At 40.0% G+C, this 25,639-nt stretch overlaps 2 protein-coding genes across 4 annotated transcripts in view; one reads left to right on the top strand and one right to left on the bottom strand.

Moving 5' to 3' along the window:
- The first annotated feature begins 628 nt into the window (after positions 1 to 628).
- On the top strand, positions 629 to 25,316 carry MOCS2 (molybdenum cofactor synthesis 2). 3 transcript variants are annotated; one of them, XR_003607918.2, is made up of 8 exons: positions 629 to 1,044; positions 1,621 to 1,742; positions 3,346 to 3,490; positions 6,073 to 6,200; positions 6,978 to 7,128; positions 8,242 to 8,365; positions 11,307 to 13,279; positions 18,873 to 25,316. XR_003607918.2 is itself a non-coding variant. In XM_028096485.2 (8 exons), the coding sequence occupies exons 3-7, from the start codon at positions 3,393 to 3,395 to the stop codon at positions 11,373 to 11,375; spliced, it is 570 nt and encodes a 189-aa protein (XP_027952286.1). In that variant the 5' UTR covers positions 629 to 1,044; positions 1,621 to 1,742; positions 3,346 to 3,392; the 3' UTR covers positions 11,376 to 11,412; positions 13,054 to 25,316. The 3 variants fall into 3 exon arrangements, 2 of the variants coding, with proteins under 2 accessions (XP_027952286.1, XP_087879636.1); XM_028096485.2 differs by having other exon boundaries at positions 11,307 to 11,412; positions 13,054 to 25,316; XM_088023510.1 differs by having other exon boundaries at positions 11,307 to 25,316.
- The window catches only part of ITGA2 (integrin subunit alpha 2), a 112,453-nt gene continuing 103,978 nt past the window's right edge, over positions 17,165 to 25,639 (bottom strand). Inside the window, exons 27-30 of the mRNA XM_088023509.1 lie at positions 23,716 to 23,829; positions 20,639 to 20,728; positions 18,072 to 18,188; positions 17,165 to 17,590 (exon numbers count right to left, since the gene is read on the bottom strand). Of these exons, the coding sequence (XP_087879635.1) occupies positions 17,510 to 17,590; positions 18,072 to 18,188; positions 20,639 to 20,728; positions 23,716 to 23,829 (402 nt within the window). The 3' untranslated portion in view covers positions 17,165 to 17,509. The remainder of the gene's footprint in view (positions 17,591 to 18,071; positions 18,189 to 20,638; positions 20,729 to 23,715; positions 23,830 to 25,639) is intronic.

Raw genomic sequence — 25,639 nt, forward strand, 5'->3', positions numbered from 1 at the left:
TCACATCCAGCACTGTGAATTCCAAGGGGAGGGGCGCCTAGCGTTATCCACAAAACTGTGTAAGCAATTTAAAACAGAGTTCTTGCTGATAAAAAGTTGGAAATGTTGGACGGATAGATAGCAATTGGACAAATTACTGAGTAGCTAGTAAACCGGGAAAGTGTAAATCTGACACAGTTCGAATACTCCGATAAATTGAATGCTTTGCCTTTAAGGGACATTAATCTTATACCGGATGTTGGGGTAGATAAGAAATGTCAAAGACAAGCCTACAATGAACGAGCGGGAAAGCCGAACTTCCATGACGCAGGTGACAAGTGTCCAGGAGAGACCGGTGTCTGCTCTCCCGCACCTCGGCCTCTCATCTAAGAAGACGGGCATGAACGGCCGGCCATTTCCGCATTTCGTGATACTTACAGCTGAAGCTCGCCACCGCTACCCACCAGCAAGTGGAAGTTGAGCTTTTTGCGAAGCCGTCTGCAGCTGGAACGGTGCGGAAAAAGCAGCGGGGCGGAGCTAGTTTTGCGCAGGCCCTGTGTGGGCGGAAAGAGCCGTCAGATTGCGCCTGCGCTCTCGTCGACCTTGCTCCGCTTCCGCGGTCGGGATGGTGTTGCGATGTCAGGTAAGGGTGAGGCACGCTCACAGGTGCATCTGCCCCCTTTCCTTCCTCCCTCCACAGACACGGCCCTGCTCAGCCGGATCCTCATCGAAGCCACCTTAGTTGAGTCTTTCGTCCGGTGCCGCGCCCACTACCACCAGTGTTGCCCCTCCGGGCTGCGGAGGCTTTACTTCGGCTGCCTGAAAGAAGGTCAAGTTCTGTCCGCGAACTCTTGGTCTCCGAGGTGACGGCGTCAGAGGTTTCTAAAGGCACCCTCGACTTCGCCCCCATGCTTCTATGATTATACGTTTTGGCAAAGACAGTTTTCAAGTTCATGCATTTAACTAAGAGTTCTTGTGAAAAAAGGTGCTTCGTATATGCATTTGCAAACCCTTGATTATTTGCAAACCTCTACTTCGTAGAGAATAATTTGCACACTGGCACAGGTGGGTTATTTAATTGGTCGGATTTCTTAGATACCAGGCTGACGGCATAGGTTTGTCCTAGGAAATACCAGTTTAACCTGTATATCAAACCCACCTGCTTTTACAAACGTCAGGGTTTGTATGTTGCATAACTTAATCCTTGGCAGCTGGGTTCGATGTAATGTGGACTAAAATCGAGGGTCATATGACAAGCGTGAAAGACGTGTCTCTTTTTTTTGGTTATATGTAATTTATCTCTTGACTCAGACATCAGTTCACTGCTTAAGTGTTGATAAAAGATGCTATAATTTTATGTCAAACAAAAGACAACTTAATGGTTTTTAAGAAGATACCGTTAGGGTTTTGTTGTGGCAGGCTTACATTCATAAAACCAAAAAGGATTTGGAAATTAGTCTGAATTGTGCTTAAAACAAAGAGTTTTCAAAATTTGAACTTGTAATTATACTAACATTTTTTTGGGTGATTTAATTATTTCTAATTTATAAAATTTGTTTTTGATTAAAGTAATTGGAAAGAAAAAGCTCACGGAGACAGAAAAGGTCTATTACTGTTAAAGGCATTTCCTCTCCTTTTCAGGTTGAAGTGTTATATTTTGCAAAAAGTGCTGAGATAGCAGGAATTCGCTCGGAGACCATTTCTGTGCCACAGGAAATAAAAGCATTGCAGCTGTGGAATGAGATAGAAGCACGACATCCTGGGTAGTTAAAAATTTGTAGAATGCATATGATTAGCGCTTTTTAACATTGAAAACTGTGTAAATGATTAGAGAAAAACTCATTTTTATTTCCATGCTTAATGTCAAAAAGGGTCAGTAGACGTGTTTTTCTGTAACTAATAAATTCTGGTATCTAAAAATGCACAATTTCTTAAAGAAAGCTAAAGATATTTTACCAATAAAAACCACAGTGAGCTGGAATACTGCCAAAGGGACATGAACATATTTGCTTTTATAATTTATAAAATACTGAAAATGTGGGTTCTGCATTTTTATAACATTACAGGAATTGTTACAAATTAGGTTGAAAACTTGTGCTTTAGTTTTATGTCCTGCCCCTTCTTTAGAGAACTCAAAGTAGAAATTTCTAAGATTAAAAGAAAAGTGAAAGCTCACAAACTGTAGCTACTGCTGAATCGAGTTTTCATAATATTTGATTTTTTCTGGTTCTTAAAAATCTGTAATTTACTGCTTTTGTTCCTACTTCAAGTCCTTTTTTGCAACGAAGTATAATTATGGCTTATTTGAAGGAGTTCCAGGAATTTTAATTGTGTCACTTAAGTCTGTATAGATTTTTTTTTAAAAGATTTTATTTATTTGAGAGAGAGACAGAGATAGAGAGAGCACAGGTGGGGAGGAGAGGGAGAAGCAGGCTTCCCGCTGAGCAGGGAGCCCGACGTGGGGCTCAGTCCCAGGACCCCGGGATCATGACCTGAGCCGAAGGCAGACGCTTAACTGAGCCACCCAGGCGCCCCTGTATAGTAGATTTTTAAACTGGGAAGTCCTAGTGCATTGTAAAAGATACTCCACAATGTAGGTTTAATGGGAAAACTATTCTTGATTTCATATCAAATTTTAAGTTGCTTTTTTTCTTTTTTCTTTTTCTTTTCTTTTTTTTTCTCCAAGAGCATGGGGAAGGGGCAGAGGGGGAAGGAAAGAGAATCTTAGGCAGGCTCTGCACCCATCGTGGAGCCCAACTCGAAGCTCGATTTCACGACTCCAAGATCATGACTTGAGTGGAAATCAAGAGTTGGGCGCTTAACTGATTGAGCCAACCCAGGTGCCCCTTTGAGTTGCTCTTAAAGTGCCCTGATAATCGATGAAATGGGGTGGGGCCTTGGTCCTGCTTTATCTTTAACCTTTTACCTGTTGAGAGACACTGGTTTTGTGGGAAAATTCTGAGATACACTTAGTATACTTGTGTACTGAGAAGATCTCCTGGGGAGGGCGTGTACTGATTAGGAAATCTCTCTCTTTTTTTTCTTGACCTGGTCTGAATGTTGTGTGATCTAGTCTTTTTTGTTTTGTTTGTTTGTTTTTTGAGGTGGGGGTTAGGTCGTTGTTTAAATCCCTGAGACACAACACTCATTAAAGAGTTGTTAGCAGTTTACTGTGTTCTTTGTGGTGAATAAGTATGTTCTTCAGGGGATGTGTACTTTCTCTGCAGAATATGAATTGGTTTAATTAGTAACTCTGCAGGCTGTGTTTCATGAGGTAATATTTAATGTGATATTTTTAGTTGCAGCTGAAGAGATTTGAGGTCTAACACAACATTGATACTTCTAATTATACTTTTTTCCCTTCAGATTGGCTGATGTCAGAAATCAGGTGATATTTGCTGTCCGTCAAGAATATGTCGAGCTTGGAGATCAACTCCTCCAGCTTCGGTCGGGGGACGAAATTGCCATTATCCCCCCCATTAGTGGAGGGTAGTGGTTATGAGCCACTTGGGTGTGTGAGATACTTTTTTTTTTTAACCAATTTTGTGGAAAAGGATCACATAGATGATAACTTGTATATGATTTGCTTTAAGTATATACTTTTTGTAAGTCTGTCTGTGCCAGTAAAGATTAGTTGCTGCTGTGATAGTTGATGTAGACAGACTTATACATATCTGTGTGTCCTCTCTACGTCTGTTTTCTTGTAAGCAGTTTAATTTTATGTCAGTTTGACATGTTCATTCTCTCCACTTGAAATGGTTTATTGAAATTATGTGTCAGGCACAGTGCTGGATGCTGGAGTATTAATATTCCTATTTTGCAGGAAGGAAAACTAAAATTCAGAGAAGTTAAAAGACTTGTCTGTGATCACATAGCTAATAAGTGGCAGAGCCAACATTTGAATTCAGATTATTGGATTCTCTGTACTTTTTCACAAATATGTTTATTAATACAGGATAATAGCTCTCCTGGGTACGAGAAATGTCGAAAGACCGCTGTGCCTGACGAGAAAGCTTACTGTTTTCCAGGTGTAAAGAAACAGCTTTATTCTTACAGCTGTGTTGCAGGTAGCTCTAGGACCCAAGGCATCTTCCCGAACAGCATAGTCTTTATCTAAGTAGGATGATGCATAAGAATATCTCTTAGTATAGTCTGGAGAGAGAATGAGGCTACTTTATTGACAGCTGAAGAGCAAATAATGTAGAAATTAATGATTATCCCTAATTAAAAGTTTTTGGTAAGTTAGGAATGAAAAAAAAAAGAAAACCTTAATGTGATAGGGCTTTTCTCCAAAATCAAGAGTAAATATCATAATGGCAAAACCTTGGTTTCATTAAAGAAAGGAACATACCAAGGATGCCAGTTTATTTTTTTCACCTATTTTTTTCCTCCACTCTGTTGGAGGGCAGTGCCCCAAAAAGTGAAGAATATATATTGCAAAGCAAGTGCCCCATCATACTGATAAAGACTGGATCCTTCCTAGTCCCACTATTTGGAAATAGTAGAATTTCTTGTCAGATATTTTTCTCAGTTTTACTGGGAAACTTGTCACCATATCACCACCATGATTTTAGAAAAATGCCGTTTTCTTGGGTTTGGAATTTATTCAGAAAATAGTATGCTGCCATTAAAGGGGTGTGTGTGTGTGAGAGAGAGAGAGAGAGAGAGAGCGCGAGAAAGAGAGGATTAAAGATGTTCTTTGGAAAGCTTAGAAAGATTACTCAAGCAGCATTATGTATTGTTTGAAGGTGTTTGACAGGATTTGTATCATGGGGTTTTAGAATCCATGTCCTTACAGAATCAAGTTTAGGAATTTGGCATGGTTCCAAGTTCATAGAGCGTAGACCATGTTTGGGTTACCTTTAAGTTCTTGTAAGAAGCTCAGGTGGCACGTACAGAAGGTTGAAACATCTTAGAATCCAGTGGAATGTGAATATTTGTGCTTTTCTTTTCAGTAGTTGGAAGTATAGGGAAAAGAATGTTGGATTTAGTGAGAGTCCCTGACTGGAATCACCTTGAATGAGTCCTTAACCCCTCTGAGCCTTCTTTCTCAATGTGAATAAAACCCCTCAGATTTATGATTATATCCAGACTCCTCATCCTGCAAAGCCCGACTTGCGTGCCCATTCTCAGCCCATCTGTTCCCTCCTTTGAACCCTAGGTTCCAGCTTCCCCCTAGATCCTGGAGCACACCTTGGTCTTTCTTGTCCTAGAGGCTTTGCATTTGCCATTCTGTCTGTCTCTGCCTGGGGGCATTTTTCCCTGTTTCTTTACAGGACTGCTTGCTTATCTTTCAGGTCTCACTCCTGAATACTATCTCTTTGAGAAAGGCTTTCCCTGATGCTCTTACACAGCCCTTCTTCCCCAGCACCCATGCTCTGCTTCAGAACCCTGTTTGTTTTTATGTTACCCCTATATATAATTTTTCTCTATTGCTTTGTTTCTCCATTCCTGTGTAGGTGCCCTGAGGGCAGGAGCCAGATTGTTTGTTCCCTGGTCCTTGTCTAGTGCATGGGGTTGGTCTCTTAGGGAGTATGTAATAGATGCTTGACGAATGAAATGAGAAATGCATGGCAAAGGGCTTTGTACAACATCTGGTGATAGGCACGCAGTTCATTTCCTTGTTTCTTCAGTTACTTACTGGATTATGTCCGGTTATGAAATGAGTCCAGTTCCTGTGGAGTCAGCATTGCTTCTGTCCTCCTTGTCTTCTTTTTGGGTAAAGAAAAAGGCAGTTTAGGTGTGGTGCATGGAAATAGAGTGGGTAGAGGTGGCATGCGTGTGGATGGAGGTGTCGATGTCGGACCGACCCCATGATGGCAGAGAAGAGCAGCGATTCCAGAATTTGGAATAAAGTGGCACATGAGATGGATTACATTTTAAGTTGATCCTGTTAATGGTAAATTCCTTTTTATATTCTCCTTGATTCATTAGGAATATTTATAAACATGCTGGATTTTGCTAAAATTTTACACCTGCTTATTTTTATCATTCTATCACATCTAATGTACAAAAAATATAAATTGAAAAACAGTCTGTAAGTTGGGTGTTTTGCCTCTAGTACCAATGTTAAGGTTTATTAATATCTTCTAGGGAAGATCTGAAGGAAGTTGAAGAGTCAGCTAAGGAGATAATAAAATTCACCACTGAGAAGCTGTCCATAGATGAAGCCTCACAGTTGGTGATTTCTCCACTCTGTGGTGCAGTATCCCTGTTTGTAGGTGAGTTGTCATGTTCACAGCATCTGTTGACTGCATAAGACAAGAGAAATTAGCAAGTGTTTCCCATGCTCAGTCTTAATAGAGGATTTTAAGATACTGAGAACAGTAAGCCAAGATTACCCATGGTGGTGGGTAGAATTTTTTTTGGTTCTTATTTTGTTTTAGTAATCTTCAGATTAACCTATATTAAAGGCATTAAAAGAGTAGGATAAAAGTCATTATGAGCAGGGAGAATTCTGTGTTTTCCAAATATTGAGGGGGAAAAATGATAGTGATACTGACTTGATAATCCTGGGAGCATAATGTTTCCCATCTTGGTTTGTCCTATGAGTATTTTTGGTATGTTGCCTAATCAGTGTCATTTTATTTCTGTATCTTTGTGATAATTATTTTTTCTTTTTTTTAAAAGATTTTATTTATTAGAGTGAGAGAGAGAGCACAAGCAGGGGGAGCGGCAGGCAGAGGGGGCAGGCAGAGGGGGAGGGAGAAGCAGGCTCCCCACTGAGCAGAGAGCCCGATGTGGGACTCTATCCCAGGACCCTGGGATCATGATTGAGCTGAAGGCAGACGCTTAACTGACTCAGCTACCCAGGCGCCCCTATTTTTAATTTTTCTAACCAGATTTTTGTTTTTAGAAAATTTCAAAGCATTTTTTAGACAAATCGGTATGCTGCTTGTCTTTTAAAAAATAATCCTCTTTTCTATTAATGTGTTGTTTTTATTGTAAGGAAAAACCTTATTTTAATATTTTTCTTTTTCTTTTTTTTTTTTTTTTAGGGACTACAAGAAATAACTTTGAAGGGAAAAAAGTCATTAGCTTAGAATATGAAGCATATCTCCCAATGGCAGAAAATGAAATCAGAAAGATCTGTAGTGACATTCGGCAGAAATGGCCAGTCAAACACATAGCAGTGTTTCATAGACTTGGGTATGATTTCCTTTAGCAATTTAAAAGTTAATTGCAGTTGTTTTCCATCTTTGTACCGATTCTGATTCTGGAATCTTCCTTAGGAATCCTGTATTACCATGAGAGGAAGGTTTGTGAGTGATTCTGGCAGGCAGAGTGGAGACACTCTGGGTGTTACATTGTAACATTTGGAGACATTTGTCTCCAAATTGATGGAGACAACATTGATGCTGTAACGAAGTCCAAATGTGCCAAAACTCCAAGGCTCCCCCACACAGATGGCCTGTGCTAATGTGTGCTAAAGTCCTTAAGGCCTTTTAAAGAATTGTTTCATAGTCTGGACTCAGTTTGTATGACAAGTCTGTTAATAGATTTTTTTTTTTTAATGCCTCTGAAGGTCATTAAATTAATTTGTCTTTTCGTACCACTAAGAAGAGTGGAGTTCCATGCTTTATTTATTTTTTTTTTTAAAGATTTATTTATTTATTTGAGAGAGAATGAGAGCGATAGAGAGCACGAGAGGGAAGAGGGTCAGAGGGAGAGGCAGACTCCCTGCCGAGCAGGGAGCCCGATGTGGGACTCGATCCCGGGACTCCAGGATCATGACCTGAGCTGAAGGCAGTCGCTTAACCAACTGAGCCACCCAGGCGCCCTGGAGTTCCATGCTTTAAAAAGAACCCAGCAATAGAGACTCCATTCTGTTATTTTCCATTAGTTGCTATTTTATTACTAATAATTTTAATTTATTAATTTTACCAATTCTATGATTATTTCTGTTTAATATTTTAAATTCTATATTATACTCACCATGCAGTAAGTTTGTGTCTCTAGGCATTACCTGGCACTGTGCCTTGTTTGAATCAGATAGAATCACTGAAAGGCCTTTTTCTCAGTGCCCATCAGACAGGTTTAATGGATCGATGCTAACAGATTAGCCACAACCTCAGCATCCCCTCTGCTGAATGCAACTGGAATCAGTTACTGTTTTTTATTAACTAACCTGGAAGTTTATGTAAAACAGAACTGGATGTTTAGTTGTAAGAATGCTTTACTGGAATTTTTTTTATCTGTTTAGTAGATTCTTTAACTAGATTCAGAAGAAATGGCATTATTTTTTCTTCATTTTTGTTAAAGCTTAGTTCCAGTGTCAGAAGCAAGCATTATCATTGCTGTGTCCTCAGCCCATAGGGCTGCATCCCTCCAAGCTGTGAGCTATGCCATTGATACTTTAAAAGCCAAGGTGCCCATATGGAAAAAGGTAAGAAAATAACTATTTTTGCCATTTGGACATGATTTTTCTCACAAATTTTTATTTTTAAATTTATTTTTTTAATTTTATTTTATTATGTTAGTCACCATACATTACATCATTAGTTTTTGCTGTAGTGTTCCACGATTCATTGTTTTCGTATAACACCCAGTGCTCCATGCAGTACATGCCCTCCTTAATACCCATCACCGGGCTAATCCATCCCCCACCACCCTCCCCTCTAAAACCCTCAGTTTGTTTCTCAGAGTCCATAGTCTCTCATGGTTCGTCTCCCCCTCCGATTTCCCCCCCTTCATTTTTTCCTTCCTACTATCTTCTTTTTTTTTTTTTTTTAATACATGTATTGTTTCGGAGGTATAGGTCTGTGATTCATCGGTCTTACACAATTCACAGCGCTCACCATAGCACATACCCTCCCCGATGTCTATCACCCAGCCACCCCATCCCTCCCACCCTCCACCACTACAGCAACCTTCAGTTTGTTTCCTGAGATTAAGAATTCCTCATATCAGTGAGATCATATGATACTTGTCTTTCTCTGATTGACTTATTTTGCTTAGCATAATACCCTCTAGTTCCATCCATTTCATTGCAAATGGCAAGATTATCGGTTTTTTTTTTTTTTTGGATGGCTGCATAATATTCCATTATATGTATATATACACACCGCATCTTCTTTATCCATTCATTTGTTGATGGACATCTTGACTCTTTCCATAGTTTGGCTGTTGTAGACATTGCTGCTATAAACATTAGGGTGCACGTACCCCTTTGGATCACTACATTTGTATCTTTGGGGTAAATACCCAGTAGTGCAATTGCTGGGTCATAGGGTGTCTCTATTTTCAAGTTTTTGAGGAACCTCCATACTGTTTTCCAGAGTGGCTGCACCAGCTTGCATTCCCACCAACAGTGTAGGAGGGTTCCCCTTTCTCTGCATCCTCGCCAACATCTGTCATTTCCTGACTTGTTAATTTTAGCCATTCTGAGTGGCATAAGGTGGTATCTCATTGACGTTTTGATTTGGATTTCCCTGATGCCGTTTCTCACAAATTTTTAAAAGATAAGGAATAAGATTACATATAGAGCTTGTATTCATAGGTCTTTCCTAACTGTATAGAATCATGTTTTCTTTATCTGTGAAATAGGGTGTTTATGTAATGTTTCCTTTCCAGGGTTTGTTAAACAGAAGTACATGCCCCAAAGAATGCATGGCACAGATTAGGCCTCGGTAGATAGTAACAACTGGAATTCCTAGTCGGGACTGGCCCATTGGTTCATGTATGAATTCATTTTCTTTGGATTAGAATTCCCTTGAATTTCTTTTGGAGAGTGGGAATAATTCGTGGCTACTTAGGCAATAGCTAAAACAGATTTCTAAAGGCAAAAGAGCAAAGAACTCTAGATTCTTTTTAGGAAAAGAAAAGGGTTGGGTATTGCCTCCGGAGAAATTGCATAGTGAGTGGATTTTTAAAATGTAAGTAGGAAATTCTAGCTCATTTTCTGTCAACACATCAAACCAATCAAGAAGAGCAAATCTCTGGTTAAAGAGGACATTCTGAAGGGATGAAAAGACCCAACTCCCTAATTTCTTCCCTGGTGTAGTAATGACAGTGGGATTATTCTGAATTCTCAAACTTCTGATTGCACTTAAGAGTGTAGAATTGCCCACAGCATTTTGGCTGGTAGCAAAGCTGAGGAATGAATTACTGCTCAGATCAGAAGGCCAGAGCAGAGGACCAGAGGGTGAGTCTTTCCTAGGAGGCTACCACCTCAGTCAGTTGTGGAGATGAGCAAATGTGGGGACTCTGACGCAGGGCCTGTGAAATTCAGTGACCCTATTTTCTGAATAAAAAGTGAAACCTGTTCTTATAAGGGGATACTTTGGGATTTGAAGATACGATATGTGAGAGAAAACTGTCCTGGTGCTTAGTGAAGCTCAGATAGATGGTGGCTTTGCTATGAACAAAGCTGCCACAATTTTGATGGACTACATGAGGCCGTTTCCTGAATAGAGTGCGGTAGGAAGGGCTTTGTACATTGAGTTGTGAGCCCGGGGGGCAGAGGTAGTTTTCTTTACCAGGGAGGAAGAAGGGACAGCCAGCTGATAGGAAGTAGATGAGAGGGTAGACCTCCAGAATAAGAGAGCGGGTAGGAGTTGGGGATCATCTCATTTTTATACTTTGAGGACTAGCTGGGCTTTCTATTTACTTTTCTGTGTATCGAGGGTGAGAAGGGTATACAGGTGTTCAGAGGAAAGTCGAATTTGGATTTCTGTCCCTCAGGAATAGAATCTGATGGGAGAGTGAGAAGAAAGAGTGATACGTTCTTGTTCCCCTCCCTTCCAAGAAGTATCTAAATTCTGGTGGGGTTCTAGTCCCACCTGTGCTTTGAGATCATTGGTGATCTAGGCAAGGGGTAGGAAGGTAGGTGGGGTACACACAGTTGTCAGTAGGGTGCAGCCCAAACCTACTTAGGAACTTCTGTGGGTGGTCACTTAATTTCACACCTAGTGGAAATACCCCTTCTGCCTACGGAAAAACATATTTAGAAATGTTGAAGTAGTAGATGTGTTTGGAAAGAAAAAAAATGTTTACAACTAATGATCTTCCACTGATCTTTGGCATGACCTTGCTCAGGCTGTCTCCCGACATTTTCCCGAATGGAATTGTTTATTCCATTCTGTGGTTGTACCTTGTCTTGTTAGATCTTCTCCTCTATTGTTTCTCCCACTGGATTGGGGGTCCTTAAGTGTAGGGAACATGTTTATTCATTTTTCTACTCTTAGTGCCTCATACAAATGTTTGTTGGATTGTTAGAAGAGTAGCAGATTTAAACAGATGTGATACTCATTTGCCTGAATTATTCAGAGGTAGCTGAATTTTTAAGCCACTCTGTTTTGAATACCTGTTATGGTTCTGTTTTTCAGGAAATGTATGAAGAATCATCATCATCTTGGAAAAGAAACAAAGAATGCTTTTGGACAGCCAGTGATTAAGTCACACATTTTTTTAAGAATACTAAAATTAAATTTGGTAAACCTCTGTCTTTAACCATAATTTGATTTTTCTTTCCCAGAAGTTAGGATGGTTTAATGAAGTACAGTCTTATATTACACCAGTAACATGTTGCAAAAGGGAAACAAAAAGCAAGTGGGTGTTCAGGATGAACCAGAGATAGAGGAAAGGCTTTGGGGAAACAGCGGGAGAGTAATTGAAATGTGAGGGAAGATGTCGGTGGTAGACATATTCTTCCATGAAGTAGGAAGTTCAGATTACTTAATGTTTTAAGTGTTTTCCAATGAGAAGCAAATTGAAAAGGATTTTATTTTCTTTGAAGGTAATAGTAGATGGTCAATGAATGAAGTACTTTGTGATTTTATGGATGGTTTTGTCCTTTGAATATGATATTAGAATCACAATATATTTCAGTTTGTTGTGAGAAATAGTGGTCAAGAAGCCAGTACTTTGAGTCTTGATCTCCAGTCCCTGAGCGAACCTATCGGAGAATTTGCAAACGGATTCCTGGATGTCTTTCCATTTTCCACTGCCACATCTCTCATCCAAGCCAGCACTCCATGTCTCTTGGACTGCTGCTGTGGCCTGCTGACAGTCCCCTGCTGCCGTTCTGCCTCCCACTGAGTCACTGCATTCTCCTTGGAACCTTCTGAGAGCCAGTCCCAATCCCAGAACACCCACTGTCCTCTCCGTGGCTTACAGTCTGTGATTGGGCTCCCGCCTGCTCCTCACTTGCTCCAGGCGCCCCTGCTTTGCTGTGGCTGGTCTGCAACAAGCTTAGTTTGTCGTAGGGCCCTTACTTGTTCCTTTGTCTAGAATGCTCTTCCTCCAGGTATTCCCACAGTCTGCTTCCTCACTTGATATCAATCCCCGGTTACGTGTTATCTCCTCACAGAGCCTTCTCTGGCTATCCTATTTCAAACTGGAGTCCTGGTCCCTTACTCTGCTTTCTATCTTGTTGTGGCCCTTAATGCTACCTGATGGACTATATCTGTTAGTTTTCTCCATCACTAGACTCTAGACTTTCTCAGGTAAGGGGGTTTCTGTCAAATGTCCCCACCACTACCAGGCACTGGAAAGTGCTGTTGGTGCAAAGTATTGTGCCCCAGATTAAACACACCTGGCACATGTGTAGCTGTTGTGTGAAGGTATCTGGCTGAATGCATGAGTGGGTGGGTTTCCGCTCTGCTCCTCCCCCACTCCCGGACTGTGACGTCTGCGGAGCGCGGAGGTTGTAAGAGGTCTCTTGAGGCGGGAGTGATCTGGGATGTAGTTAGTAGCTGACCCGGCAGAGGGCAGCAGAGCCAGCAATAGGAGCAGCTTGAGTCAGATGCTCCTTTTCTTTTGCCTAGAACCAAAATTTCAGTTTAGTTAGCCTTTTTCTTTAAGTTAGGGTTGGAGTGGTTCTTAGATGAAAAGTAGTGTCTGGCTTTGAGGAAGATTATTTCCAGGGCTTAATTGGTACCCGAATTTAAAATATTGAGGGGTTATGATAGGATGAGGATGGGATTTTTAAAAATGCTGTTTGTAGTTTTTAAAAAGTGATGTAGAATAAGAGGAATTTTAAAAATGAGTAAATATAAAATTTTCCAATTTGGGATAAAGTGGTAGCCTTAATATATAGATTTGTGACAAAACTAATGTTCTTTTTCTTCATAGTTGTATTTTCATGTACAATGCATACCAGACACACTCACTGGTGGTAGTTCCGTGGTAAGCCGCCCTGACAGCTTGGTTCACCAGGACTGAGATGGGCAAGGTTGAGGAAGGCGTTTGAGAGGTCACCTGATCTGGGAATGGGAGACGTTTGTGCATCGATGTAGATGGAAGCATGTGCTACCCAACCTTTGCATTAATGTGCCATCTGTACAGTGAAGGCCAGTCGGTAAGCTTGCTCTGTACCTTTCCTAACAATAACTTCAGCATATTTAATTCTTAAAATATTTAAACTCTCCTGCTTACTGCTAAAACAAAAAAAAAACCAACCAACCAAACAAAAAACTTCAGATGACTGCTTTGGCAAGTTGCAACAGTTGGCCAACGTTTTTTCCTCTCTATTCCAAGCACACATTTTATTTCAAGTGAGAAGTTGTGCTTTAGAGCAGTGCTTCTCAGACTTTACTATGTGATGTAATATGAATCATGTGGGGATCTTGTTAAACTTCCCATTGGCGTTCAGTAGTTCCGGATGGCACCTGAGATATGCATTTTGTAATAGGCTCTAGGTGATGGAATGTTGCCTATCTGTGGACACATATTTCGAGGCAAGGTTTTACACCTAGTCCTTAAACCATGAAGGTAGTTTAAGGTTCTTACAGAACATCCTGTGGTCACTGCTAGTAATTTAAGAGATTAGATACATCCTTCCAATTCTTACTTTGTTTCAGAACATGTTCAAGACTCCATTGGTGTGTGTAAGGTAAATACAGTGAAATGAATATACAAGCCATAAAATTAAAAGTCCAAAGTAATATAACTTTATTTTCAAAGCTATTTTAATTATAATTCAATAATGTGGTATAAAGAGTGTTTACAGTTAAGTAACACTTTTGCTTGATTTTCAAAGTTGAGTTTTTTTCATATGAATGTTGATTACTTTTCCAATTCGATTTGTTTCTCAGAAATGAATTGTACAATTAGATGAACATGCATACATTTTTATATTTTTTGTGGAGAGAAAAAAGGCAAAAACCAGTTAATTACATCTTAAAGATTTATACTTTACATGAAGGAAAATATCCAAGACCATTTCTCTTTAAAAAATATACAATTCTAACATAGTTGTGCAATATATACATTTTTATTTTGACTTTATCTGCCAAAATCCAGTACAGATGAAACCATCTTTTTGTATTTACATATGGCTACATTTTCATTAAGGTTCAAAGACGTAGTTAACATTTTTATTTCAAATTTTACCCTCGTGTATCTTTTACCTTTAGATGTTTAGCCTTTCAAATTGTTTATAATGGGTATGCTTAATGTACAGGAGGGGCATAATCGCGAAAAGGCATGGGTGCGGGTATTTTCTGTGTGCAAACTGAAATAGCAAAGATGGCCCAGGGTGCTCAGTTTGAGGGATCCTGCTTTCTGTTTAATGTCTTGAGATTTTTAATATATTAACTTACAGTTGTATATCAGAATAGATAAATACATTATAAAATTATATCTTTTATAATAGCTTTTAGTACAATCACTTGTGTGATTATGATAAATTGGTTTTAGTTTTCATTTCACAGTTAATAGATAACTTCTATTTTATAAAAAGAACACTGCCAGCTAGAAAAAATTTCTTTCTAGTTGGGAGTTCTTTTGCTGCCAAAATGAATGATGCACCATTTCAAGTCTTAAGGCAGCTTCCTCACAAACTATTTTACTATTTTCTAAATGGCTTATGTGGCAGCCATGTACGAAGCAACTGTTTTTAATCACGTTCTACAGATCTTGTCTATATACCATTTATGAAATGGAAACTTTAAGATGGTATCTTTTAAGCCCCATATTATACTTACTTTTAAAACAAAAGTGTGGCTGAATAGGAATACATAACTTTATTTCAAGCAGTGGGTTTTGTTTTAATTTCTTGGATAAATCCTCACCTTTGCTTAAAAGTGCTTGAGAAATACTCACTAGAGCCCCTGCCTCAAATTTTGATCTGATGACAGAAGTTGCGTATTTATATTTAGGCCACTTGCTCTTAGTGTAGTGGGGTTCTCCATTGGGGTGATTTTGCCTCCCAGGAGGCGTGATACAATGTCGGGAGATATTTTTTGATTGTCACATCTTGGGGCAGAGGATGCTCCATGCCAGGGATGCTAAACATCCTACAAGGCACAGGACAGTCCCCTGCAAGAATGCATTACCTGGCCCCTCACGTCAGTAGTGCCTAGGGTAGTAAATGGTACAGAGACAAGTGGCTAAGTTTTTAGTTTGTAGTAACCCAGCTACTTCATGGAGACAATGCTGGCAAGGTAGATTACCTAAGCCACGGCTTGGCCAAAGCTCTCAAACTCACCGTGGGTTTTAGTGCTTCTGTAAGAAAGGTGGGGCAGAGTAAAAAGAAAGGAATGACCTGCTAGAATTCTTTGTGTAGCACCCTGAAGAACTAGTATGTATATGTGTACAGTAGTTAGATGGTTTATTAAATACTCTTTATCAACTTAGTGATGTTTTTCCTCTACTCTCAAAGAAGTTTTGGACTCAGAGTCCACACCGCTGTTCCTAAGAGTTGGGCTCTAGCACATCTAGAGAATACCATGGTTTTGCTATAAACCCCTGACATTTTATGGCTAATCCCCCCCCGCCCCAGTTTTGCTTTGTCAAATACAAAATAAATGAATGTAGATAGCTTGAGAGAGCTCACAGGAGTTGGACCAGGAGGGCAGTCAGGACCAGATGCGCACGGGCATATGCCCGTTTTCAAAGTCAGGTTTTTGGAGGATTGTAATTACAAGAAATCCAGATCATAGACTTTTAAAGCTAAAAGCATTGCTGCTGAACTCCAACCCAGTCTTCCCATTTTCTTATGTGGACACTGCAGTGTAAAGAAGCAAAGTGACTTGTCCAAAGCTTTAGGTATGCAGTTTCTGACATGAAATAGTCCCTCTGCCTTTCTCCCAGTCCCTCCTGGAGAATGTGTGGGCTCAGAAACAAAGTGCGGAAGGAGAAATGGGTGGTATATCCCCAAGACAGTTCATGTACATCGGTGACTGGGATGCTTGTTAAAAAACAGACTAATGGGTTTCATCCCTGTCTGACCAAATAAATGTCTCAGGAGTTGGGACCAAAAGGCTACCTAGGGATCAGACTTGCCCAGGTGGCAGTCATTCTTCTGGAAGTTTAAGTCCTCCAGCAACACAAAAACACAGAGGGTATAACTGCCAATTTGGTGCTTTCCAATATCTCCTTGTAGTTTCTTGCAAATTCCCGTGTTGTTTTTTCTTTTTTTTTTTTTGCTTCTTTACACTGCCTGAAATTCCAACAATTAGAAATTCACTCTGGCTTATTTTTCTTACTTGTTTACCAATAAATAGCTCCCTGGAGTTAAGGAGATTATTCACATAAGTATGTGAGATGATTTTTCTTCCTCATACCTGGTGTGGAGCAGCTGCCCCCAAGGAATGGGAGACTGGGCCAAGGGCCAAGGGAAGGTGGTTAACTCTGGATGACTGGATAGGAAGGCGTGCCTCAGGGAGCTTCTAGAAGATGGGGGCACCAGGAGGTGGGAGAGTGGCTTAGTCCGGAAGGAGAAAGGATGCCGAAGAAATTACTCATCTTCTGAAAATTCAAACTAGGTCCCTGCCAGCCAGTCAAGTTAGTAAGTTGGGCATCCTGAAGGAGAAAGGCAACTTCCTACTTCCTATAGCATAGGCTGGGCCTCTAGCAGATAGGATTTTACCATAAACATTGTGATATTAATGGATTTTAAACAAAGTTTTGTGCTTTGGCCTCTAAACTGCTACCCCCTCTCCACCCTTAAATGGAAGTTTTTTCTCCAGAAAGCATACTCTGGGCTCCTACCAGGTATCCAGGCATGTTTTGATAAGTACATCCTAGTAAACAAGGGACTGAGAAGGCAGCTGCAGGCTGACAACAGCAAATTTTACCCTACTTTATTAAGAAAATTATCACTTTAACTTCTGTGGCAGCTTTGGATGAGCAGCATAAGTTGAAAACCTGTTGTTTTCTCCCCATCAACATCAGTAGCCAAGCTAATTCTGTATCTATGCCAAGTCCTTCCACTTTTGTTGTTACTGTTTAAAAACAATCATTTTCAATGATTGGGGTTCCCCCCCAATTGGAGAAAGGTTATATTTTTCTTTAAGACTTCTCATGTTTGTAAGCATTTCATTTTTCTGAAACAATGCACATTATAATGTAAACTCTGGACCAGCCAATGGAAAGATACTTTTCCCCCCATATAAAATAAGTCTTTTACCCTTTATAGTCCTAGCCACCCCCCCCATTTCTTCTTTCCAAACTGACCTGCAGTTTTTGTAAAATATCAGGCTAGTTTACCTATTACACATAAAACACTGGGATTTAAAAAAAAAAAAAAATCCATTCATGCAAATTGCAAACCCAGGCTGCATGCTGCCAGGAGACTGTTGGGGGCTCAGCTGCTGAGTTCTGTGGTCTCGTCAATCTCATCTGCATTTTTGGACATTTTTTCATATTTTCTTTTGAAGAAGCCGAGCTGTAAGATGCGGGTGTAAACAGTTTACTACCCATGGGCTGTTTTGTCATGGCGTCTTTGCCCCCGCCCTGGCCTCCCACTAGAGCACCTCTGGGACTCTCGGGGCTCTGGAGGGGGGTGGTGTGCACACTGTGACCTGGTGTCAGCTTTTCATTAAGGAAATAGTACCCAGGGAGTTGAACTGAATTCTCAATTGCATCAAGTTAAATTTTCCATGGTCTGCTTATTTTGCAGATGAACAAAACATTCAGGGGTCTGGATGTAAGGCAGGCTGAAAAAAAATACAGGGGCCAAGACCAAGGATCTAAAATCCTTACTGATTGTTTTCAAGGACATAAGTGAGAATTTACAAATTTTGCATTTCCTTTTCTCTTACGATGGAGAAGGTACTATATAAAACTTAAGGCTACCGTTTGATAAGGAAATTCAAGACAGATGTCTTTAGGAGCCCCATGTTTTTAAATATGAAAAATTTTCTTACCTTCCATAAAACTGCAACCAGAGCTAATAGCAAAAGGATTCCAGCAATTACACTTCCTACTATAACTCCAGTTGGAACTTCAGCTTTCTCATGAGGTTTCATTATTGTGATGGGAATCTGTAAATGTACATATGCAACAATTGAGTTAATTGTAGCACCCAGAGAAAGTGAGATGGTCTCATCAAATTCTCTAATTTTATAAATGGTGGTCCAGAAAGGTGATGTGACTCACTCATGATCTCATTCCTCAGCTAAGTGTTGTGCAGTATAATTTCTAGAGAAAATGCTCCTGCAAAGTACAGGCAAGGAATACAAGTTTTCCAGTTTCCTCTCTTTTTAATTGTGTCTGTATTTAGTAGATACGTCACCTTGGACAACCTCAGATGCTTTATTTATAAAATAGGAACTTTGGTTTCTGGCATCGTCTCATCGTCAAGTGACAGCATTTGGAGTCCAGACTTGGAGAGGGGAGTCGAAAACCAAACAAATTAACAACCCCAGATCCCTTGTGATTAAGCAACAGCAGCTTTGTACTAGGATCCTAGATATTGCTTTCACTTAACTCACTCAAGTTATTTGATGTAGATTGTTAAAAAGTGGAAGTAACGGCTCAGGGCTCAGGTTGACCTTTTCAGTGATAAACTGTCCTTTAGGCTATTTGTGATTCCTTAGATCTACTTCCTGGGAATCTTTGTGACTTTGTAATAGAATGGCTGCCCTAAGAGTTCTAATGATAAAATGGTATCATACATACATATATGTGTGTGTATATATATTTTTATGTATTTTTTTTAATTGCAGAAAGAATCACTGCCATTTCCTCCACCAAGTATATTAAGAATATTAAGAGCTGCGTTTTGGGGGAAAACAAGTCGACAAAACCCAATTTATTGATTGATTTAACACTACATTACAGTGGCAGATGAGCCATCACAGAATTTCTGAGTTGGGCTGAACTTTATCTTGCCTTTTGGTAATTATATTTCTTTTCATTTATATTTTCAAGAGCTAAAATAAGGTTTTACAATTTAGGAATGAAGTAACTGACTTAATGGCAGTCATACCTTTACTCTTCATTCCAGAATTTCCCAGTTTAGGGTCCATGGAGCCAAAGGGATCCATGAGTATAAAAATTTTTATATCAGATTTTTAAATGGACTGGGATTCAAATAAATTTAAGAATCGCTCATCTACCTAAAGGGATATGCCAGTTAATTATCTGGATTCCAAATATTATTCAAAAAATTATCCAGATTATTTGGATTAAAAATGTATTTTCATGGACAAGGAATAGTTGGCCTTTGTTTATCAGTATTGACAAGAGAAAATCAAGAAAAAATCTAAAGCGTTCATTAAAATTGTTAGATAAATGTATTGAAAATTGAAATAGTGCTTTCTGAAAAAAATAAAGACCTCGGCAGATGTTCAAAGGGTCTGAACACTACATTTTTTAAAAAATGAACTTTCAAAATATCTATAGTACTGCTAAGTTCATAATACTTTGAATTTGAAGTCCACATTTCCTTTGGCTCCATTTCTGATTTTCCACATCCCAGCCTCTGAAGAGAGGGTGTGGACCTTTGCTGAGGGTCGTAAGCCCAGGGCCGAACAGCATCCTTTCTTGGAATCCTTTCTCCTGGGACCAGAGTGGGCCACCAGTGCTGTGAGCCCTACTCTCAAGGATTGAGAGAGGTCCAGAGTTCACAGGGCCGTTGGCTTTTTAATGGCTACAACAGTGGACTGAGGCCAGCTGCCAGGCTGGTTTTGGGGCAGAGTCTTAAACTGGGGCTTCCATTTGTTAACAAAAGCATTGGGAGGAAAATGCTCAGCCAGCAAATTAGCTGAGCTTGGAAGTCCCACTATATCTAAATATGGCCTATTCCAACCAGAGGTTCACTGCAAAGGAAAGTTGTCCTGTGCCAGCCCTTGGAACAGTGAGCCTTTGTTTCCTCTGAAAGTACATTTCTTCGTAAGACTTTTTTTTTTTTAAGTCAAGGGGAACATTCATAGTTTTCTAGAGTATAAGAACTCATGAATGGACACTTCACACAGTGCCGGTATCTAGCTATAAGGAATACTAAAAAACAAAAACAAACCCCCCCAACCCTCTAATAAATGCCTTAAGCCTACTTAAGCACTTCTCTTTAAACAATAAAATAAAATATGTGATTCAAATAAGCCTGACTTGAATGTCATAGCCTAAGATGTAGACTGTGCTGTGAAAGCAAGAAGAGAAAGGAAGAGCTGCTTGAGGCCTGGATTAGGGAGCCGCAAACAGCAGGAGCCCCTTTTGTTGTGCCTCGCAGTGGACTGTCCCTTCTGATGCAGCTTCGCCAACACGAGATGGGGGCCGTCGGGGAGTGTGGAGGGCGAGCATATCACTGAACATTTTAGAGTAAAGTAGCAAACAACTTTGCCAATAAGCCTAACGTAATAAACTTAGGTTTTTAGAGTTTCACTAAGAAACTTGTACAGACGTGTAGGTGAGAAGAGCCACTATTCTTAAGTTTTCAGAAAGGAAGGCCTATCAGAGACTAGTGCCCGCTGGGGTGACAGGATGTGCTCACCGTGACTGTGTTTTCTTCAATCACATATATCTGAGGGTTATAGGTGTCAATTTCTGCAGATGCGCTCAGCTGTACGGTCTGGAAAGTTGACTGGAACATAAGAATAAAGAATAGGTTTTATCCTAGCAGAAGTTCACACACACAACTTTGGCATGTTTATTATTTATTTGCTTGTGGAAAATGACAAGAGCAAAGGGCTCCTATGAAGCCCCAAGAATCTTATGTTCCTAAATCGGTGATATGTGTAGGACCGCACATGGGAAGCAGCTGGGGAACTGAAAACATGTGGATACCTGGGCCATAATAGCAAATTAAACCAAATCTTGGGAGTGGGGGTGAAGTTCAGGCATCAGCAGTTTTTAATTGGGAAAGATCATGGTTCAGATTTTTAAAAACTTTATGAAGTTTTCATCATGAGGGAAAATTGCAAGCTTGAGTTTATATATTTACCTGAATAAGTCAAATAATGGAATGGAAAATCAGAATAAAAACAGTAAAAGTACACTTAAACTTGACCATGCATGTCAGCAGCAGACACCCTGAACCTTTTGTCAAGCTACATAATGAGTAATAATTTCAGGTTTCTAAGTGTTTGTATAAAATACTGGATTTGGGACAGGCATATAGGAAGGACACATGCTGTTACTAGTAACCATGTAATATGAAATAACTTTACACTTATTCCTGGACCTACTTAGAGAAAAGTGATTTTTCAATGGATACATTATTGATGTGTATTTTGTTTTTTCTCTAATGCAAATGTTGGGACTGATGCTTACTTTGAAATAGCATACAATGCCCAGATTTAGAACTGCCTTCCTACGCTCTGGCTACTAGGATTCAGTTTTTCTGGTTACCAAGGCACATATTTCAACATACTTCATGAGGTGATTTGCTAAATTATATCTGGGAGCCAGAAAAAGAATGCATATCCAAAAAGTGAGCAATTTATTTCCTTTCCCCCGGCTTAGTATGATTAGTTTTAATTTTCTCAAGATGGAAGATTGCATCAGAAGTGAAGCCTGATCCCTCATGTCTTAAGCACACATTATTGGGGAAACATTCACAGTATTGATAATGGTCTCTTTTAAAAAGAAAAATAGCATTTAAATGATGCTGGTTTCAGAGTCCCTGTAGACTAAAAAGAATTTCTTCACAACAATGATCTGCCCTCCCAAGCCTGCCCCTTTGCACAGCCGTGCACACGATATCCTGTTGCCTGGGGTAGCTACACCACACGAACCTGGGAGAGTGAAGTAATACACCTGCTAGCGCTCACAAGGCTCTGCCTTACAAACCGCAGCCAGCCATGCCACTGATGCAGAGGCCTGAGCAATCACTTTGTAATGAAATTAGGGAAATGTCTACTTGCAGTGCATCAGAAAAAGGGTGAAAGGCAGTATGCTAATGGACTCTACTACAGGAAATGAGATTTGTATTTCAGACTGGATCTCCTAGGTGGCCAGAGAACATCCATTTGACTGTTGAAATAGCTGAAAACAAGGTGGGAATAAACATTTGACCTTTTCATGGAGGAGGAAGATGTGTGGGACTCGACAGACACTCTCACGGGGTTTTTCAGCTCATCCATAACCACTGAAAAAGCGTAAATATACTTCTTCAGAAATTTGCTCCTAGAAATGAGACTGCTGCTCCTAACAACGTTTGGGAGGGTACTTTTAAAAGTCTTACAGTTAAAATAATGTAGTTTTAAAGAAACTCAAGAAAACCCAAATGGCTTTTTACAGAGCCAGCATGATTGCATTTTGATTTGCAACAGTTTTCCTTCCCAGCTGGCAAGGTTGCTAAGGAAAACATTTGTTCCTCAAATCCAAGGCTTAGACAAGAACCAATTGGTGAAATCTGGCACCAAACTGTATCAGCTGGGACAGTGGTCTAATTCACTGCATGCTTCCCATCTTCTAGGATTTAGAGGGGTCTGAAAGGCTTGAAAGCAAATGTAACCAACAACAAAATAAAAGCAAGCAGGAGGAAAACCCAGTTCCTCACTCCTACACTCTCCCACTTCTCTGTTCCCCTCCCTCTCACTGTTCCTCTTTTTATTATGTCTTTATCCAAGAATATTGCTCATATTTTGGTTCCAGGGATAAGTTCGGAGGGAACTTAGTCCTCTAATCTTAAAACTCCATAGCAGGGAAAATGGGGTTGTGGGAGAGATCATGAAATGGTTAGAAAATAGGGAATGGACTGTGGTTGGTAAGCACCTGGACGAGTCATTATTCGTTTAAAAAAACAAAAAACAAAAAACACAAGAGCCATGAGGACCTCTGGAGGTTTCAGACTAATTTTTATTTTGCTGCCTCAACCAGAGCCAGTGTCGATAAAATGAATAGCTAGCTACTTACGTAGTTAGCTTTAAGGAGCCCTGTCTATCCTATTTTTCATGCCAGACTGAGATTCTGGCTACCGAAATCTCAGCTAAAAGCAGATATGATTATTGCAGAGTCACACCTGCCAAATGGAAAAATCACTGACATTGTTTTGACATATTCTTCAAACTTTTCATGAGCTGGGAAGGACTTTAAAAAAAATCGTATATGTATACTGAGCTTTCACCAGAGAGAGGGTAAAACGAGAACAGAGTGGCTCCATGGCAGGATTCGTCTAGTCTACCCGGTGGGCTGAGATCAGTCAATTAGCTGGGAGCTCAAGGAAGGAGACAGAAACATGTGCACTTTGATTTGGGCATGTTAAAGTGACTAGGAAGGCAGAAAAATCAAGGGCACGAGGACGAAGACAAACCAGGTGGCCCATTGTGCCCAGGACAGCACAGAGGATCTTGACATCCCAGAGAGTCTAATGTAGGAGGGGGGCATGGAATCTATGAAGCTGATGATTTACAAGCACCCCAGGTGATTCTGAGGCATAACCAGGTTGGGCAAGCTTTGGAAAGGGATCAGAAGCCTATTGCCTTCCAGGGTAAAATTGCTATGAGTCATCTGGGCATTGCTGATGTTAGTCAGATGCTACTTTTGTTGAAGGGTATGAATTTATTGACAATGAAACATTATGCATCCTTGCTATTGATAAGCCCAACAAATAAAGCTTATACTTACTGCTGCAAAAGTCCCGTTCCAAATTCTGGTTGATACATTAAGGAAGTACTCTCCTTTGACCTGAAGGTCTTTCATCCAGCAGGTAACATTACCACATGAAGCAGCTCTGCAGTTCTTTCAGGTTGGAGTCAATGGTAAAAGGAAAGAGTATGGGCTTAAAAAAGTAAATGCTAAAATTTTACAAAGATAGATAAAACCCAGTGCTGGGAAGGATCTAGGAAAACAGGCAGTCTCCTGAACCTTCTAACTCTTCTTAGGAGGTTGTGGCACTAGGCTCGAAAGGTAGAAAATGCACGCCCTTTGGCCCAGCCATTTCCCATCTGTATGGATGATAATCAGAAATGTGGTGCGGAGAAGAGTACATCAAACCTGTTTGTTGCATTACTATTTCTGAGACTAAAAACACCCCCCAAACGAAATAATTTGTGTTTATCCATTATGTACTAGTTAGGTAGATTATTGGATATACATGCACAAAATGCAGTGCAATTTAGTCATTAAACAATTGATAAAAATGCATTCTGTATATGAAAAAAAAGTTGACAGTAAAAGAATTATGGCTGCCAAGGGTTAGGGAGGAGAGAAGGATGAACAGAAGAGTTTTAAGGCAGTGGAATGATTCTGTATGATACTCTAATTGTGGATACAGGTCATTATACATTTGTGAAAATCCATAGAATGTCCGACATCTAAGAGTGAATGCTAATGTAAGCTGTGGACTTGGGGTGATTCTGATGTGTCAGTGAGGTTCGTCAGCTGTACCAGTCTGATATGGAAGGGGATTTTGAGAGTGGGGGGAGGCTGTCCCCCATGTGGGGGCACAAAAGGCAGTTGGGAAATTTCTATACCTTCCGCTCAGTTTTGCTGTGAAGCTAAAACTGCTCTAAAAAATGAAGTCTGTTTAAAAAAAAGTCAATGATATATTAACCTATTAAAAGAAAGGTATAAAAAAACAGCAGGAGGGGAAGAATGAAGGGGGGAAATCGGAGGGGGAGACAAACCAGGAGAGACTATGGACTCCGGGAAACAAACTGAGGGTTCTAGAGGGGAGGGGGTGGGGGGATGGGTTAGCCTGGTGATTGGTATTAAAGAGGGCATGTACTGCATGGAGCACTGGGTGTTATACGCAAACAATGAATCATGGAACACTACATCAGAAACTAATGATGTAATGTATGGTGACTAACATAACAAAAAATTAAAAAAAAAGAAAGGTAGCATGGTCCATTTATGTAACAGGATACATTTATCTAGATGTGGATTAATACTTAAAGTTATAGAGATGGATGTTCATTAAATACTGAGTGGTTGGCAATTTGACTTCTAGAGGACTTTAATTTCTTTGTGTTTTATGTTGTTCATAGTGAGCAGTTGCCATTTTTACAAAATCAAAACATTTTCACAAAAATAAGGACAATGCTCAGAGGTATATTTTGGCATACCCTGACATGAGTTTCTCCTGGGCATTTTTACGTACTACTGTTTCGATTTAAGCCATATTTACACTGTAATTACACTATAAAAGAGAAACTGTTTCATTCTATTTTCCTGTACCCCCATCCCTACCCGTCACAAAATAAAACAATTTCAATAAATGAAAACCAGAATTTCAGTGTTGTTCTTAGAGGATAACTACGGTCTGTTTAGGGTTACTGTTTGCTAAATGTTTACTATTTGAGTTCTTAATATGTGCCAAGTATCATACCAGATGCTAGACTAGCCTCTTTCTCAAGGAAAGGCACATCACTCTGGAGCAGGAGATAATAAAATATTGGAAAACCGAGAAGGGTGGCCAGAGAGGCATTTTAGCAGCTAAATAAGACCTCAGTGATGATGTGGAAGGGGGATGTAAGGAGCTTCACCTTCAAAGTGCATGCGCAGATCCCTCACAGCTCTTCACAATGCTTACAAAGTGCCTGACACA

Source organism: Eumetopias jubatus, unplaced genomic scaffold (genome assembly GCF_037043125.1).
Source record: "Eumetopias jubatus isolate StellerSeaLion01/CBP00866 unplaced genomic scaffold, mEumJub1_p1.0 scaffold_5, whole genome shotgun sequence".
NCBI classification, from domain to species: Eukaryota; Metazoa; Chordata; class Mammalia; order Carnivora; family Otariidae; genus Eumetopias; species Eumetopias jubatus.